Consider the following 15962-nt stretch of genomic DNA (forward strand, 5'->3'; position numbering starts at 1 on the left):
GTGAGAACGACACACACGTGCAGTATATTCCAGTGTTCCGATATACTTGGCCCTACATGTCTATATGCCAGAAGATGTTACCTGAGCCTTCAAGGCCACATGTGAGCCCCAGTATAAAATGTGCTGGCTTTAACCTACGTCCTTGGCAGGGTGTGTGAAGGCCATCAGGAAGGGGCCAGTGTGCATCAGGGCCAATCAAACGAGAACATTTTAAGTTTCAGGAAAAACAGGGAGAAGTGGCTGAAGAAAAAGGACTTTTATACTAAATTATTAACAGGACTTTTATTCTAAATGAACAGGACTTTTATTCTAAATGAACAGGACTTTTATTCTAAATGAACAGAGTGTGCATATTTAGCTCTGGCTTTCAAAGCCATCTGATCAGAGACCCCTGAAGTCACTCGATTACTTAAGATGGTTGAAACGTTGTATTTCAAGCTTCATTACTTTCCATCTTTAGGTATTTCTCCAATATTCGTGTTAATGTACTTTTTATTTAAAAAGTCAAATGAACATTGAAAATATTCAATATTGAGCATGCTAACCACTCTTAGAGTTATGAGCGATCATACAGAGAAGAGATACCATACAGGAACCCTAGACTATGGGGCCTGAACACATTTTCTTCTTCTGTTTTTGTCTCTAGAATTTAATACTATTCACCTATTCTATCAGGTCACCAAACGGGGTCTTTTTATTTGTAGCTCTTCAGTGGCAAGTCACCCTGCTTTGAGATTTGCTGTGTCAGTTCAGCAGACAAAAAATATAAAAATATGCCTGCTTTCAAATAGAAATTACTATAGCAGTTAATACTGTATAAATAAGATACATACAGTTATCTCAGTGTTAACAGTTCAAATAACAAGCAGAAATCCTCTCTGAATGGATTTTGTTTGGGCAAATGTAACTTGAATCAAATACGGTACATCAAAACACACATATGTTTAAGTATCAGTTTCCTTTCAACGTAGAGAAAAACATGGTGAAGTAAAAGTGGAGAACCTCGTATCCTCTTGAGCTATTCTGTATTCCAAACTGTGGGGTACCGGGGTCCGGGCAGGTGTTGTGAGCAGGATCTGAAATTCACAATTAAAACAACAAGTTAGAGAACCAGGTATGGTTATTACCGGGACTCTAACACTTTTACTAACAGGTCTCATGAAATTCAGAAGATTGTGTTTTGTCAAATGTGCAAGATGTTTTGCACAAAAGTTTAAAATTAAATTGCTCTTTTTGCCTTTTTTTCAGATATTTTCTTTAGATATTAATTTTTAGTGCTTTAGCAGACTCTGAATTGCTCTGTATATTATTTTCTATATCATCAGAATAAGCACATTCTTTTCCATTCTCTGGTTTAATTTTTCTCTACTGATGTATTGGTTGGTTAATAGTATATTATCTTCAATAATTATCTATTATGATCATTTTTTAAGGATTTAATTAATTACCATCTCCTTTGGCCATATATTACATTACTCCAAATGTCCTGAATTAATTTTCTTCAAGATTTCAAAATGAGGAGTATACTTAATGCTTAGAAACAGAAGCATACAGTAGACCAACACTGATAATTTTCCAAAAAATGTAGTATTTCAGCCATCAGCGAGCACTTCAGCTTTACTATGGCTGCTCTCCACTGCTAGTGGGAAAACAAAATAGATAACTTCTTTTAAAAAGTATGTTTTCAAGAGAAACTAACATATCAGGGGAAGAAAAACATTTTTTTTAAGTTTTTCAGAAATAGCTACAGTAAAGCAATAGTTTAAACCAAGTGGCAGTAAACATTAACTAGAAAAGGCAGTGCTTCAATGAAATTATTTCTAACACTGTATTTTTTTTGGTTCCTGAATATGTATTTTTTCCTGAAAAAATCATTCATAAATTAATATACAAAAATGTACATACACATGAGTAAATAATGTAATGACAAAGGACTATTTTTTGTAAAAAGTGTTTTTTAAAACATCTTTAGATTTCAGTGCAAAAATGTACCCCTGGTACCTCTTAAGTGCCACAAGAGCAAACTCAAAAAACCGTATTAAGCAGATACGATTTAATTTCTTAGAAAACAACCAAGGATATAAATCATTAATTGCTTGCTACGCGTCTTGTGCTCAGGAGAGCTGGGCGAGCAGAATGACCCTGGCCATCACCTTGAGTCTGCAGGAGGAAAAGAGGCTCTGAGTGGAGAATGGAGGATTCAGGTCTCTGTACCGCTGATGGAGTGACTTTCGACCACTGTAATTTCTACCTGAACCCTTTCCATGAGACAGAGATTAGGTCTAAAAATGAGGGGTGAGGTCACATACAGAGTGTCTTCTGACTTGAAGTTTCATTTTCATGTTGGAAAGTCAACAGAGCGCGAGTGTCCCTGCAGCCCTCTCTACCGTGGCCAGCGGTGCAGGCAGTTTAGTGGGGGACGGGGGGCAGGAAAGCAAAGGCTCAGGTGTCCCTCTGGTGCCACAGCAATAGTGGCAGCTTCCGCAAAGCGCTCTTCCCCCTAAAGAACGTGGCTGTTGGTTGAGATGGGCAGGAGATAGAGGGACTGGGGTAAGAGAACAGACTCTGGGAGCAATTTTTAAACGACTCGTAACATGAACTGCCAACTCAGTTGGCACGATTTAAGAGAGGCTGCCCATCAGTGTAGCCGATTAGCGCCTACGCAGAGCATTACCTATAAGAACGTTATCTATGTGCCCACAAATGGTCCAGTTTTAAAATGAAATGTCCTCATCCCCAAGCCCCTCAGGGCTGTCATGTCATCAGTACCGATGCAGGTGGGCTGTGTGCCACTCCACGTGCCATCCGCTTGGCAGACTCTCCGTGATGACCCCACCAGGATGAAGGGAGATCTGCACTGGAAGAAGACTTCAGATCTATAGGTGAAGCTTTTCCCACTGAGTCGTCCCTCAGCAGGCGTGCCCGGGTCTCCACAGAACACAGCTGTAGAAAACAACCGAGACGTTGGTTCGCATTCTGTGTCCCTGGATTAGCTTAACCTACTAAACTTGTTTAACTAGTTTCCATTAAATCTCTAGGTATCACTATTAAACCAGCAAATGATGAAAAGAACAGAATCTGCCCTTGGGCAGTGGAGTCTCAGACTGGAATTTTTACCTATTGTAACGTGGCTATAAATCACGCAGGCTCTTTTCCTCAGACTGTAACCGAGGGTGTGCATGTTGGTGATTTGCAAATGAGACCGGGAGCCGGTTCTCCCAGAGGACTTACGCAGGCATTGGGGGACCTCTCCTTTCCACACGCCACGGCCTTCGCAGGAGAGGATGGCGGGGTGAGAGAGCTGGAAGCCCTGGGCGCAGCTGTAGCTCACACTGGCGCCCCAGCGTAAATCTGATCCTTCCACTTTCCCATCCTGAACTGGAGGAGGTTGACCACACATGACAGCTGTTTCCAGAGAACACATGGGATTCAACATTCTAGAGTTTCCACCACAACCATAATGCACCAAAGACTAACATTTTCATTTTACCTGCGTTGCAAATGACATCTACAAAGGGCTGCATTTTTTAATAGAAGATTATTGAGAAAGTAAATCAAAATAATAAAACTTTTCTCCAATATTTCTTCATTAATTTAGATCAAGTCCATAAAAGCCAAGCAAAGTCAAAAGATATCACACTGTAAAAGCAAGTGTGGGATTAAACACAACAGTCTCAATATGTATAAGACCAAGAAAGAAAGAAAGACTGCTGTTCGATTTGTGTCTTTTTATGTTGTTTACCAGAGACAAATCCAGTCAGAACGTGGTCCCATGACATGAGTACAGACTTCTGAATTTATATATACAGATGGTAAGAATTTCTCCCTCTATCTGTATTTTTTTCTTTATATAAAGATAGCATATAATTTCCAAAAGACATAGTCTGTTGATCCATTTGCTGAAGAATTAAAAACCAGTGACTGCATGGTTGAAGAAGATTCTGTAAGAAACCACTTGACAGGGTTTTATCACAGTCTAGGAGCTTCGGGCCAGAACACGGTTCTCACAAGTGACTCCCCAGCTGGTGCTGGCGTCCACCGTTCCCACTCTAGCCGTTATTCTAAGATGCCTTGTCTAAAAGCTTCCCTGAAGATCCAAGCGCTCCTAGACTTTTCACATTGGAGGAGGTTTGCCAGTGACAGTCCAGGCAGCAGGAGGCAGCAGGAAGGAAGACTCACCTATAATTCTCTCACCTGCAGTTTCTCATGGGCATTCGCATGCAAGAAAGACACACAGACCCAGAACCACTCATGCACAGCCGGAAGCTGGAAATGGGCCCTTCTCTTGCCATTCAACCTTCTCTCTGTCTATTCAGCAAATATTTCTGGAGAACCCCTATGTGAAGATTGGGGGAATGTGTCTCTAGACAGACGACGTCAAGCGGCAAGGCCCCCGGGTGGGAGCGGTGACGAGTGACATGGTTCCACGGAGGGGAGGACGAGGGCGGCCAGTGGGAGAAGAGTTCAGGTGGAGAGAGAGGTCTCTTCTGCAAGGGCCTGGCTGGCCAGGGAAGTATTATTAACGCAACAGAGGGACAGAGACCCACACAAACATATGAAGTCCCAGGGACCTGACAATCTATGGACAAGTGCTATCAACAAGCTCACGTGGCTGCAACAGTCCCAACACGACTGTGTGAGCTTCACTACACATCCATGTAACACCTGCTCCACAGCAGCATCGTATTAATAACTACAGATGGAAAGACGGGTGGAAGACAGGGGCCCTCACCCTCCAGCAGGAGGAAACCAGGGCGCGCCCAGAACCGCCCAGGCCAGGAGGGTTGGAAACACCGCCGTCAGGGTGCGGAGGTCTCACCTGAGCCTCACAACAAGCTCTACACAAACTACCTGTCCTTCAGAGCCCTCTGAGCACGGCGCCTTCCTCGCTAGGGCTTCCTGCTGCTCCAGCTCTCCACTCACGGTTTTTATCTGTCTGCCGTCTAATGAAGAGTCGGGCACCCCTTTTTAATACCCTCCCCTCTCCCTTCCCCTCTGGCCCAGCTGACAAGAGCCCGCAGGCTCCCTCCGGTGTTGCTGCAGAGCCCTAACCGTGCAAATCCAGCCCCGGTACAGCTGTCCCCCCCTGCCCCCCTGCTTCCCTCAAGCCATGCAGACACCTTCCGCCCGCTCTGCTCTCCCTGGAAAGTCTGCTGTCCAAGTCGTAAATCTTTCCATACCATCTCCACACCATGTGGCATCGTTAGTCTCCGCATCCAAAGCCCACAGAACATCACGCACTGACAATCTCTGCCCCTCTTCTGCCTTATTTGATGACTGGCTTCTCTCTCTGACCTGACTCTACGTCCCCGTGGTAACAGTCCCTATCGTATCTGCCACAGACTTAACACGGCCACGTTCGCCAAGAGAGCAAAGCTGGGGTTCACAGCACAGACTCCAGAGGGAGGGTGACTGCCAGTGAACCCTGATGTCTCCAAGCCCTGATCTGTGATCCTGAGCATTTACTAAAACTCTCTGTGAGTCAGTCTCCCGTCTGTAAAGCGGAGATTAAAGTATTAAGAAAATGAAGTGACTTAATATTTGCGAATGAGTTTACAAGAATGCCTGGCACATAGAAGGTCTACATAGAGGCTTGCAAAATGAAATAAAACGTAACTCAATAAAGACTTCTATATGCGTGAGTAGAACCACAGACCTTTGCAGGTAGGTTTGCTGTGATCCCACGCACTGTCTTTGGTGCAGCGGATAGTGGAGGACGTGGCAGGCTCCATGGTGTAGCCGGGGTTACACTGGTAGCTGACCGTACTGTTGAAGGTGAAATCTGTCCCAAACTGGAGGCCATTTGCCGGCGTACCTGGATCTCCACAGCTTATAACTGGTAAGTGAAGAAAAAGAGTCGGAGAAACATATTATCATGGAATGACGTGTTCCTGGTTTCTATTGAAGTGACTCTCCTTAAGCTGCTATTCAGAGTGGTTAAGGCATGTGTTATTACAGCAATCCCCCCTCTCGCTGTTTGACCGTCTTACTGGCCGGCGGTCAGGAGGCTGCATGTTTGGACCCGCTCGTTTCTGTGCCACTGGTGTGCGGGTGACAGCTGGCGCCCGTGTCCAGCCCTGGGCTAGGCGTGATGGGGGCCACACCACAGAGCCAAGCACAGAGGCACAGGCTGGGATCAGAGAGCCAAGCACCTGCCCCGTTTCCCTCAGACTAACTGGTCTACAGAGAGAACAAACCTTGACTTTCTTGGACCTCAGCTTTACAATATCCAACCCAACCAGCCATGCAAAGCACTTTCAACCATATAAATAAGAAAGTGAAGAAAAATCTAAAAGTGTTTAATAATTGGCCATAATATCAAACATATGTATGATATGATATAATCCTGTTTTCTCTATGGATTAAAAAATCAGTACAACACTATAAAACCAATTTATTTTCTCTGTCAGGTAGATGTCACTGTGATGCCCTGGACCCACCAGGACAGCAGGCCACTCACGTGTGCAGTCGGGGGCTGTACCCGTCCAGGTCCCGTTGGCGGTGCAGTGCCGCGTGGTCAGCCCCGAGGTCCTGTAGCCGTCCCAGCAGGCGTAGACCACGGAGCTGGAGAACAGGACACCGTCGCTGCTGACGATCATGCCGTGGGTGGGCGTCCCCGGGTTCCCACAGGACACAGCTGTGAGGGAACAAAACCGGGCCGTACAGAGAGACCCGTCACCACGTGAGGAACCTGAGAGGCCAAAGGCCATCGGGGTAGCAGACTGCTCATTTATTCCAAAAATCACAGGACACGTAACCATGGGAAACTTTTCCCACATATTTTACTCTAAGACTCATGCCATTCTCTTATGGATGAGTTACAAATGTGCAAGCTACATGTTTGTATCGTCTTTTCTAAAACGCATTACTTCCAAACAGATTAAAAGATGAGTTAAAGCACTGACAATTCAAAACCATGGTAGTCTGAGATTTAACATGTTTATAACAAACAGTAAAATTATCATGCTCTTTTAAAGGGTCTGTATGATACTAGTGACTCAGAATTGTCTCCCTCTTGCAATAGCTGAGTTAAAAAACCTGGGCAAATCAGGTCATATTTTACATCTCCAGGACAATTCATTTTAAAAAATATGGGAGGCCTGAGAAATACGAATGACTACACTTAAACTGTTCTGTGAAACGGTCTCCTCAATGTTCCCCAGTCTACGGGCAGCTGTGTTAACCGGCTTCGGAATGGCTGCACCTTAAATCTCTCTCCAGACGACTGCAATGCCATGTACAGGCATGAAGACTTCAGCTAATGCTGGGCGGTGTAACAGATCTACACTCTGAGTATCTGTCATGTGTATTCCTTCATCAGTGAACAAGGAAACTCAGCAGCTGCTGGGTGTGTATCAAGGTGAAGATTTTAATCCATAACAGGTTTTTTGCCTTTTTCAGTCAAACCCATTTACCATAAAGACGGTTATTTTTCCTCTTTAGCCTCCCACAATAATGCACAACAGGCAGACGTACAAAGAATGTGAATTTTAATAACCACAATGTATCATGAGTTCTTTTTCTGAGAATGACCAAAGTATTTGCAAATACTCTTGCCTATTTAATTGCTCCACTTTCAAATCTAGCCTTGAGAATAAAGACACACTCTTCCTAAAAATGTGAAAGAAAACAGATTGCAAAGTAAAAGCCACTATAATGGAAGTTTAGGGAATTCCCTATCATATTATGTTAAAAAATGCACATACTCTCAGGTTGGACTAGATCTTGTTTGACAAATAAAAAGCACACATGCTGGTGCTTCTATGCCTGTGCCCACGTAGGACATAACTTATCAATTATAACCCTCTTCCTTGATGAGTCTGGGTTTTGGACTTACAATCCCTTCGAACACAGATTGTTCAGTAGTTTCTTGGTTGGCATTTGAGATGAGATATAGTTATCAATCTTGAAGCAGAGGATATCTAACATTCTCTAAAGCTCAAAAGTTCTTTGATGGCTGTGACATAAATAAAAATTTCACATTGCAAAAATCCAAGCTGTTGGCCTATTCAAGACAATTCCTCATCCATTCAACAAATACTGATTCATCATTTCCTGTGCACAGTTACTGCACACATGTATGAGTGCAAGCCTGACAAAGCAAAGAATTATATTGATCTAATTCATAACAAAAGACACCTGGGTATATCATTATATTTTATTCTAATCATATCTGCTATTAAAATCTATGTAGCAATTTTCAAAAGTGATCTGTGAAGGACTAATGCTAAACTAAAGCAGGTCACTGTTGAAAACATATTCAACTTAATATATTGTCAGTGAAAGAATGTCCATCATAATAATGACTTCCTAATGTTTATAAAGTTCCCTCAAATATTGTATCCTATAAAATCAAATTCATGGTTAACTTTTTTTTTCCTGACAGGGACACTTTCACTGATGGCTTTGCCTGTGAAAATGAGGGTTAGACATAGCTGTTTTTACATCAAGGTCTTAATGTTGTAAGACATACGGGGACTGTATCACTAAAGCAAAGCAAGATATTAAATGTAGGGTCACTAGAAGACAAGATTTCTTTTAAAATTACAAGTTAAAATTTCTTTTAAAATACATCTTTTTTTAAAGTACATTTGATTTAAATTTAAATCAAATGTACACATGTACATAAATGTAAATCACATGTACATTTAAAGTACATGTGATTCCTTTTGGTAAAAGATTATTTTCTTTTTATCAATTTATAATAAAATAGCATTATACTTATTCCAGATGCACTTTATTGTTCATAGACATCAGTACCATTCACTTAGCATGCTGTATTAGGAAGATTGCTGTTAAATTGAGTCAAATAGTTATAGGTTTGACTCTCTGATCATACAAGTTAAATAAATGTTAGTGATCAATTCAAGTTCTCAACATGTAGTGTCTTCACTGTAAAATGGGTATAAGAAAGATAATTGCTCCCTGTTGTTGTAAGATTACACATACCAAGTGTAAAACGCCTAGTAAACAATCTGGTAGATTAGTAGTAGTACTAGTATTGTTATTTTCATTACCATCATTTCAATCCCATTTTAGTCCATTACCTGAATAAAAGGTCAACTTTATCATAATCTCGTGGCAAAGAGGATTAAGAGTTGCCTAATGCAACTAACCCTAAAGATGTAGTTATATTTAAGCAACTTGGTAAGATATATCCATTTGAAAAGTAAGTCAATGAGCCTGTGATTAAAAGATGAGGTTGCTAACAAAAGAAAACATGGCTTAAAGTGATGAAAATATATTATAAATTTAAGTTTTTTGATGTTGAAGAATTTTTAAAACATTTTTATTTTGTGATGCATGACTCCTCCTCTTTATAATTTATTGCAATATCCATCAGGAGCTAATGTTTTTAACAGACTCAGAGAAGGTAAATTATCAGGAGGGAGGTGACCTCGGTTAGGGGATTGAATATATAGGTCATGGCTAACTTTTGTGGCAATGAAAAAGTCACTGATAACCCCATTTTCTACAAAAAAGAATATGTGCCCCAAAGATACGGACCTACGATAACAAGGGAGAAAAAACATAAAGCAACAGATTCTCCAAAAAAGTTTTAAGACCTCTACATGTGGAGAGGGGGAGTGGGAAGGGGAGTTAGTCATATATCCTACCCATCATTTGTTGTTTTAGCGAGTGTAACACATACTATTAATTAATTATGCAGCTTCCCATGATAGATGTACAATGCAATTTGGAAGTAGCCAGTTTTGTGTGGCATATCTGAGAAATATTTTTAGCATTGAAACATTTTAGTAACTCAACTTCTATCTGTATACAGATTTTTAAGGTCCAAGTTTATAAGGATTTTATAGGAACCCTTTGAATTTCTGACTTTTGACAAACTAAATGCTATTTAAAGAGTACTTTGTATAGTCTGAGTTAAGTACATCATGAAATGAAGTCCAATTAAGCTCCCCTAATCAAATAAATGAATTCCTTTATGTTTTGCTGGAATAAAGCTCATAGTGTCATATCCCAGCAACAAAGTGAGATTTGTATGGAAAACATTACTCACTCTCAACTGCTTTAATTTTTTCACTTTTTAAATTTGCAATAAACTAAAGTGCTTGAGATAAACCCAATATAGAATGTACAGTCTCAAGTAAATGACCATCCCTAATAGCACAGAATGTATCTAAGGGAGGTTTGTTGAGCCTTGGAAGCTATATTTCCCCACCAAATTTGGTTAACTTTTAACCAGTATTTTTTCAAATAATTTTCTGCACCATTCTCTCCTTCTCTTCTAGAACCCCAATTACAAGTACATTAAACTGCTTGATATTATCCAATAGGAAATTATCGTGCTGGGATTCTTCTTCTCCATCTTCTTTCCCTCTGTTTTTCAGATTGGATAATTTTCACTGACCTGTATGCAAGTTAACTGATCCTTCTGACATTTTTCATCTGCTAAGTTGATCCAGAAAACTTTTTATCAGATAATGTACTTTTCATTTCCAGAGTTTCCATTTGATTCTCTTTCATTATTTTCATTTCTCTGTTGAGATTCCCTGTTTCAATTCAATTTACTGTAAAGTCTTGATCATATTTTTAATAGCTTATTTAAATCCTTATTGTGTTTTTCAACATTTGGGTCATCTCAGGCTCCGATTCTATCCCTATTGTTTGTTTAGTTGGTTCGTTGGTTGGTTGGTTGGTTGGACTGTGGGTCATATTGTCCTGGGTTGTGCCAATGCAGTAACTGTTTATCGTATGCTGGACATTGTGAAGGAACTACTGCATGGAGCATGTCATTCCTTTAAAAGATGTTGGCTTTGCTCTGGTGGGCTTTTGAAGTAGTTATAGATCTTCTGGGTCTTGTCATCAGGTTTATTCTGTTAGCGGAGAGCTAGTTAGTCTGAGTCCTAACATGATTTGCTCTTAGTTCTAGCCTGTCCCCCTGATTTTAGGGAGTGGTACCTATTCACAATGTATGGGCTCTCTAGGCCTCCAAGAAGCATCCTGAGTGTACAGTGTCTCTCAGTACGGTATGACTTCTACTATCACAGGTCTGCTCTCTGCTAAGAAGGTCTGTGCATCACTGAGTCTCACGTGTGCTTGTCAGCCCAGCCCTCAGCTGAGTCACCTGTGAACACGCCTACAGAATTCTGGGGCCCTCCCATTGTCAGCTCCCTCTTCCTGGATTCCCGTTTCTGCAAATTCCATTTCAGTAACCTAAAACAATTTCTACCTCATCACCTCACCAAGTCACTGTACCACCTGGGTTCTGCTTCCCAGCTTCCCAGCAAGAAAAATGCACAGAGTGACAGAGGGGTTATGGAGCTCACCTTATTTATTTTCTCCTAAGGAACACCATCACGCCCTGTCTGTTGTTTAATAACTCACGTAATTGTCTCATGTATTTTGTTGTTTTATAGTTGTTCTCAATAAGAAGGTGGGCCTACTATCATTTAATACATCATGGATTGACGTGGAAATCTTATTTAATTTTCATAATGTTCAAATACTTCTGGACCAAAAATTCATAGGGGTGGTATAGAGAAAAGGTTAGATGGGGTGTAATTGTAGATTACGGAGGTCATGTGTAACTTTGAGGTACTATATTATAGAACAGAAAATGAAATGTTCTGGTTTTGGTGAGAAAGACATGCTCTCATGCAAATTTTAACATTCAAATTTCTACAAGAGGGGAGGGAACTGAGAGTGAGAAAAGTTCTACTAACTTATAGTCGCACACTTCAGTCAATAGAAATGGCATCACCCTGCAAATCACAGCTGCAGAAGACATTTCCCCACAACTACTTAGTCATATTTGATTTAACTTCTTTAGGGCCTAATCTTAAGATTTACATTAACTTGATTGTCAAGAGGCAATTTGGAGTCAAACATTATCTTGGATTATCATGTATACTTATCTCTATAGAGAGACAGATAGGTCTTTGACTATAATAACCAGGATAATCTCTGACTCTCAATGAGAGGATACACACATACGCATACATAGGATTGGCTTATTCATACATATCATTTTATATTATGTAGACTACATATGATACAGTTAACTATGTAAAATATAGTCAGATTAGATACATGCATATTATAGTCTACTTATCTGTATAACACCTATAATCAAATTAGTGACAGTACAAGGAGAGTTGACATAGTAGGGAAAATAAAGATTAAGGGAACTTGATCTATATTTCTGGTGTTGATATTGTGTGAGTTTATTCAAGCTGATCAAATTCTATGGAAAGTGTTTCATACATGTAAAAATAGGTAATTAATTGGTGTAACTGTTTTAGACTTGAAAATTCAGTCATTGAGAAGTTTGTGTGCAAATGTTAAAGTTTCATCTGTCCGAATTCTAACTCAGTTATTTTCTAGACTCTGAACACACTCATGACATGTCAGCTCACCTTTGCTTAAGACAGGCATGGCCAAGACATGACATCGTGTCTATAAAGAGCTGTGGCATTTTACTGTTATTACTGGGGTTTCCCATCATTTCCTATCATGCCTCTTAAATAGTACAATAAAATAGACTCACTCCAAAATATTACACGGAAAGTAACCCGAGAATCTTTTGCAACACAGTGCTCTGAACAAGGACCACCAACAGCCTGGAAGGAACGTGTGAACAGAAGCCTCTTCCAGCCTGCAGGGAGCTCCCAGCAGCAACTCACTCTGCCCTACTCACAACTCCTTCGCCTCAGCTCTCACCACCAGCAGCCACAAAACACGGCAAAGTCACACAGAGAACGTCACCAGGAGAAGACAGACACCTCCTTTAGACCATGGACTTCCAAAGGGTGAGGACAGTGTCGTATGATCTTTTGAACAGTCAGGTACCTCCGTATGCCCAGCTGTGCTTTTTGATGATTCTCTTATATGTTTGGGGGGTAAGTAGGTTAATTATAGAAATAGTGTAAACCTGTAGGATTTTTGTGGAATGTCACTGGTCATTTTAGAGCGAGTTACCTGGTTTCAACCTGAAACGCTGACTTTCAGGCTTGAACTTACCCTCGCACACGGGCTGCAGTCCTGACCATGACCCGTTGAGCAGACACGTTCGCTCTGCCGAGCCCCGCAGCTGGTAGCCCATTTCACAGGAGAAGCGGAGAAGGCTCTTGGCCTTAAACTCATCTCCAAGCCGAGACCCATGTGCTGGGGTCCCTGGATCACCGCAAAATCCAGGATTATTTCCTATGGAACACAAACACATATGGCAATACTCAATGCTGTTAGACTCGTTTAAAACAGGGCTGTTATGTTTAAAGGGAATGAAACTTTATGTAAATGTGTATCAAACACAGTTACAGTCATACAGCATTCTGGAAATCTCCTGAGAGATTTTCTTTATTACAGCCCAAAAACGGAAGACGCTAAGAAATCGTTTCTGTGTAACTACAATCGAAATAGCTTATTAAAATACGGTTGTACAATAATTGATATTCTTTAGAAGAAATAAAATACTGGGGATGGTAAATGCAGGAATTGCTCGTTGGAAGTGCTGGTGAGGATGCTGACGAGGAGATGGGGGTGAAGGTGTGTTGGGAACGAAAAAATCAAATGAGAGGTTTGATGCTTCTACACTGTGTCCATCTGCTGATTATGTTTATTTTGTTTATTATGTTTATATATTTTGTTTATTACGAAACATTCACGGAAGAATTAAGTTGATATTTTTTCCAAACAGGATTGATTTAACAATTGACGACAGAGACAGGAAAGATGTGGAAGAACTGAGAGGAAGCACAGAAAAGGAGGGGAAAACAGGGGCAAACTGAGTCAAGGTGAGCAAGCTTCCTACTCAGGCGCTAGGGAGACTCCTGCAGAGGAAAATGTGTCGCGATAGTGTTCAAAGGGAAGGAAGATGAAGACGACGCTGACGCTACGTCATAAAGGCGCACTTGGCTGGAACGGAGTAATACCGACTTCAGAGAGTGGCATCACTACCCAATACCTGGAACGAAGAGCTGACTGCATCATGCCCACCTGTGCAGTGGGGCAGGGCTCCGCTCCAGTGACTGTCCTCCTGGCAAGTCCTGCTGCTGTTGCCTACGAGACTCCGTCTCCCTTGGCATGAGTAGTGAACCACGGCCCCAGATGTAAACAGGTCTCCAGTTAGGATGGCATTGGCAGGGACCCCTGGGTGTCCACACGAAATAACTTAAGAAAAAAATCAAATCAAATCAATGAGTACATTGTTCCTGTTAAGCTGCTTTGTGTTGGTCAATGTCCCTTAGAGACTCATACAATAATCACCTATTAACAAAAAACACCCAGATACACTGCACATCGCTGCAGTGCCCTGTGGATAAGAAATGCCCATTTCCAGACGACCCTCCCCCTACCCTGAATAGTCACGTTACTGAAGTCCACGAAAGGGTCTGTCAATGAAGTTTTTGTTTGTTTTTTTTATTAGGTTAAGATAGCTTTGCTTAAGGTAGAAATTGATATTTAGGTTTTCAAAAAAGAAAGTCACTCTACCTAAATTTTTTCCATTTGCCCTTAACTGTATCCTAAACAAGCAGTGTTACACAAAATGTTAGAAACTAACATAGATTCACCAAGACTATTTCCATTATTTCTCCAGTTAGTATGACAATCATGCTTTGCTTGGGGACAAAACTCGGTCAAATCTGCTTCCTCTTCCAGTTCCCATGTCTAGAGAGACCATCTAACAATTTTTCTTTGAATAGGTGGCAATCTAAAATGTTTAAGGAAAAAAAAAATAATAAATTACTGATTAATATTTTCCTCAAGTAGTCCACTCATTTCTTTATAATTACACCAAATCAGGCCCATCATCTAATCATAATTATCCCTCAAGAAGGAAAATTCTAGGATCCAGATTACCATAGGATGGTAAAGACATATCTCTCCCTTTCTATAAAGTCCAAAATTAGGGTTAGCCATGGGCAAATTTTATACCACGTACAAACAGCTGATTGGGCTGATGATGCCAAAGAGTATTCAAAGGCTCTGCTGGTTTAACATCCTCGAGGGGCTGCATTCGGTCACTGACAACCCCCAAGTGATGCCAGCCAGAGGGGCAGGTTAGAAAGGTTGGAAGGCATCAGCCACCCCCTGAGTCACATAAGCCCTCCCCTGAGACTGTCTTACACTGACATCCACTCACTGGACAAGAGGAGTGTACCTACGGAGTCCTAAAAAGAAGGTAACTAGAGCTGAATCAGTGAAATTGTTGGTAAATGATCAGTTCCAGGTGAAATAAAAGAAAAAAATCAGTGCAACAGTGTAACAGCACAAATAGAGATGGAGGTTAGCTACTGAAGAGCACGTGAAAACAAAACCTCCTCTGCGAGCGTGTATTCCCAAATTCACGGTAATTCCAGCGGTTAATGACCGCAAGTGGTGGGAAGTCGCCCCTTGGAAAATGAGATCAGTTAAAACCTGGTTCCTGGAGGTTGGAGCACGCTGGCATCATTGTAACAACCAATACAAGTCTCACAGACACCAGGGAAGATGCAAGAGAAATCTTTGGGGAGAAAAACAAACAAAACTAATTTCTCTGAAAAATTCCCATGTGTGAAGGCACAGAAAACCAGAAAACATAAAGCTTGATGAGGGTAGTAATACATTTACAGGTGTGTTTTGTCATGTAAGCCTGTACGTTTGTTTTTGAAAGTCATCGCTCTCTTTCTCTGTAGGAATTCGTTGTTTTGTTACAGTTAGAATTTGAGACAGGTTTCCGGGTAGACTGAAAGGGCTTTGTGGGACCCTGACTTGCAGGAAAAAAGTCTCCGGCACCAATCCACTCTGAAAATGTACTGGAAACGCCGTAATTGTCACAGGTGAAAGGGATTATCACTTTTTCCAGTAAGTTCCATTTATAATGTGATTGTCATTTCCTATTTTTTCTACCCACACAAAATGAATACTAAAAAGATAAGGATTGTTTTGTTTTGTTTCTGACTGATTTTTAAAAGGCCAAGGAGAGTGACTCCTTTTCCTTCATTTTCAGACTATGTTTT

General features: G+C 41.1%; 1 protein-coding gene across 1 annotated transcript in view; it reads right to left on the reverse strand.

Annotated features, from left to right (window-relative positions):
• The window catches only part of CSMD1 (CUB and Sushi multiple domains 1), a 1400820-nt gene that overhangs the window by 18781 nt on the left and 1366077 nt on the right, over positions 1-15962 (reverse strand). The window contains exons 56-62 of the mRNA XM_060136411.1: positions 13960-14133; positions 12985-13167; positions 6461-6637; positions 5657-5836; positions 3232-3405; positions 2770-2943; positions 1003-1076 (exon numbers count right to left, since the gene is read on the reverse strand). Coding sequence (XP_059992394.1) covers positions 1003-1076; positions 2770-2943; positions 3232-3405; positions 5657-5836; positions 6461-6637; positions 12985-13167; positions 13960-14133 — 1136 coding nt within the window. The remainder of the gene's footprint in view (positions 1-1002; positions 1077-2769; positions 2944-3231; positions 3406-5656; positions 5837-6460; positions 6638-12984; positions 13168-13959; positions 14134-15962) is intronic.

The sequence above is a fragment of the Lagenorhynchus albirostris genome, chromosome 21, assembly GCF_949774975.1.
Source record: "Lagenorhynchus albirostris chromosome 21, mLagAlb1.1, whole genome shotgun sequence".
Taxonomy (NCBI): Eukaryota; Metazoa; Chordata; class Mammalia; order Artiodactyla; family Delphinidae; genus Lagenorhynchus; species Lagenorhynchus albirostris.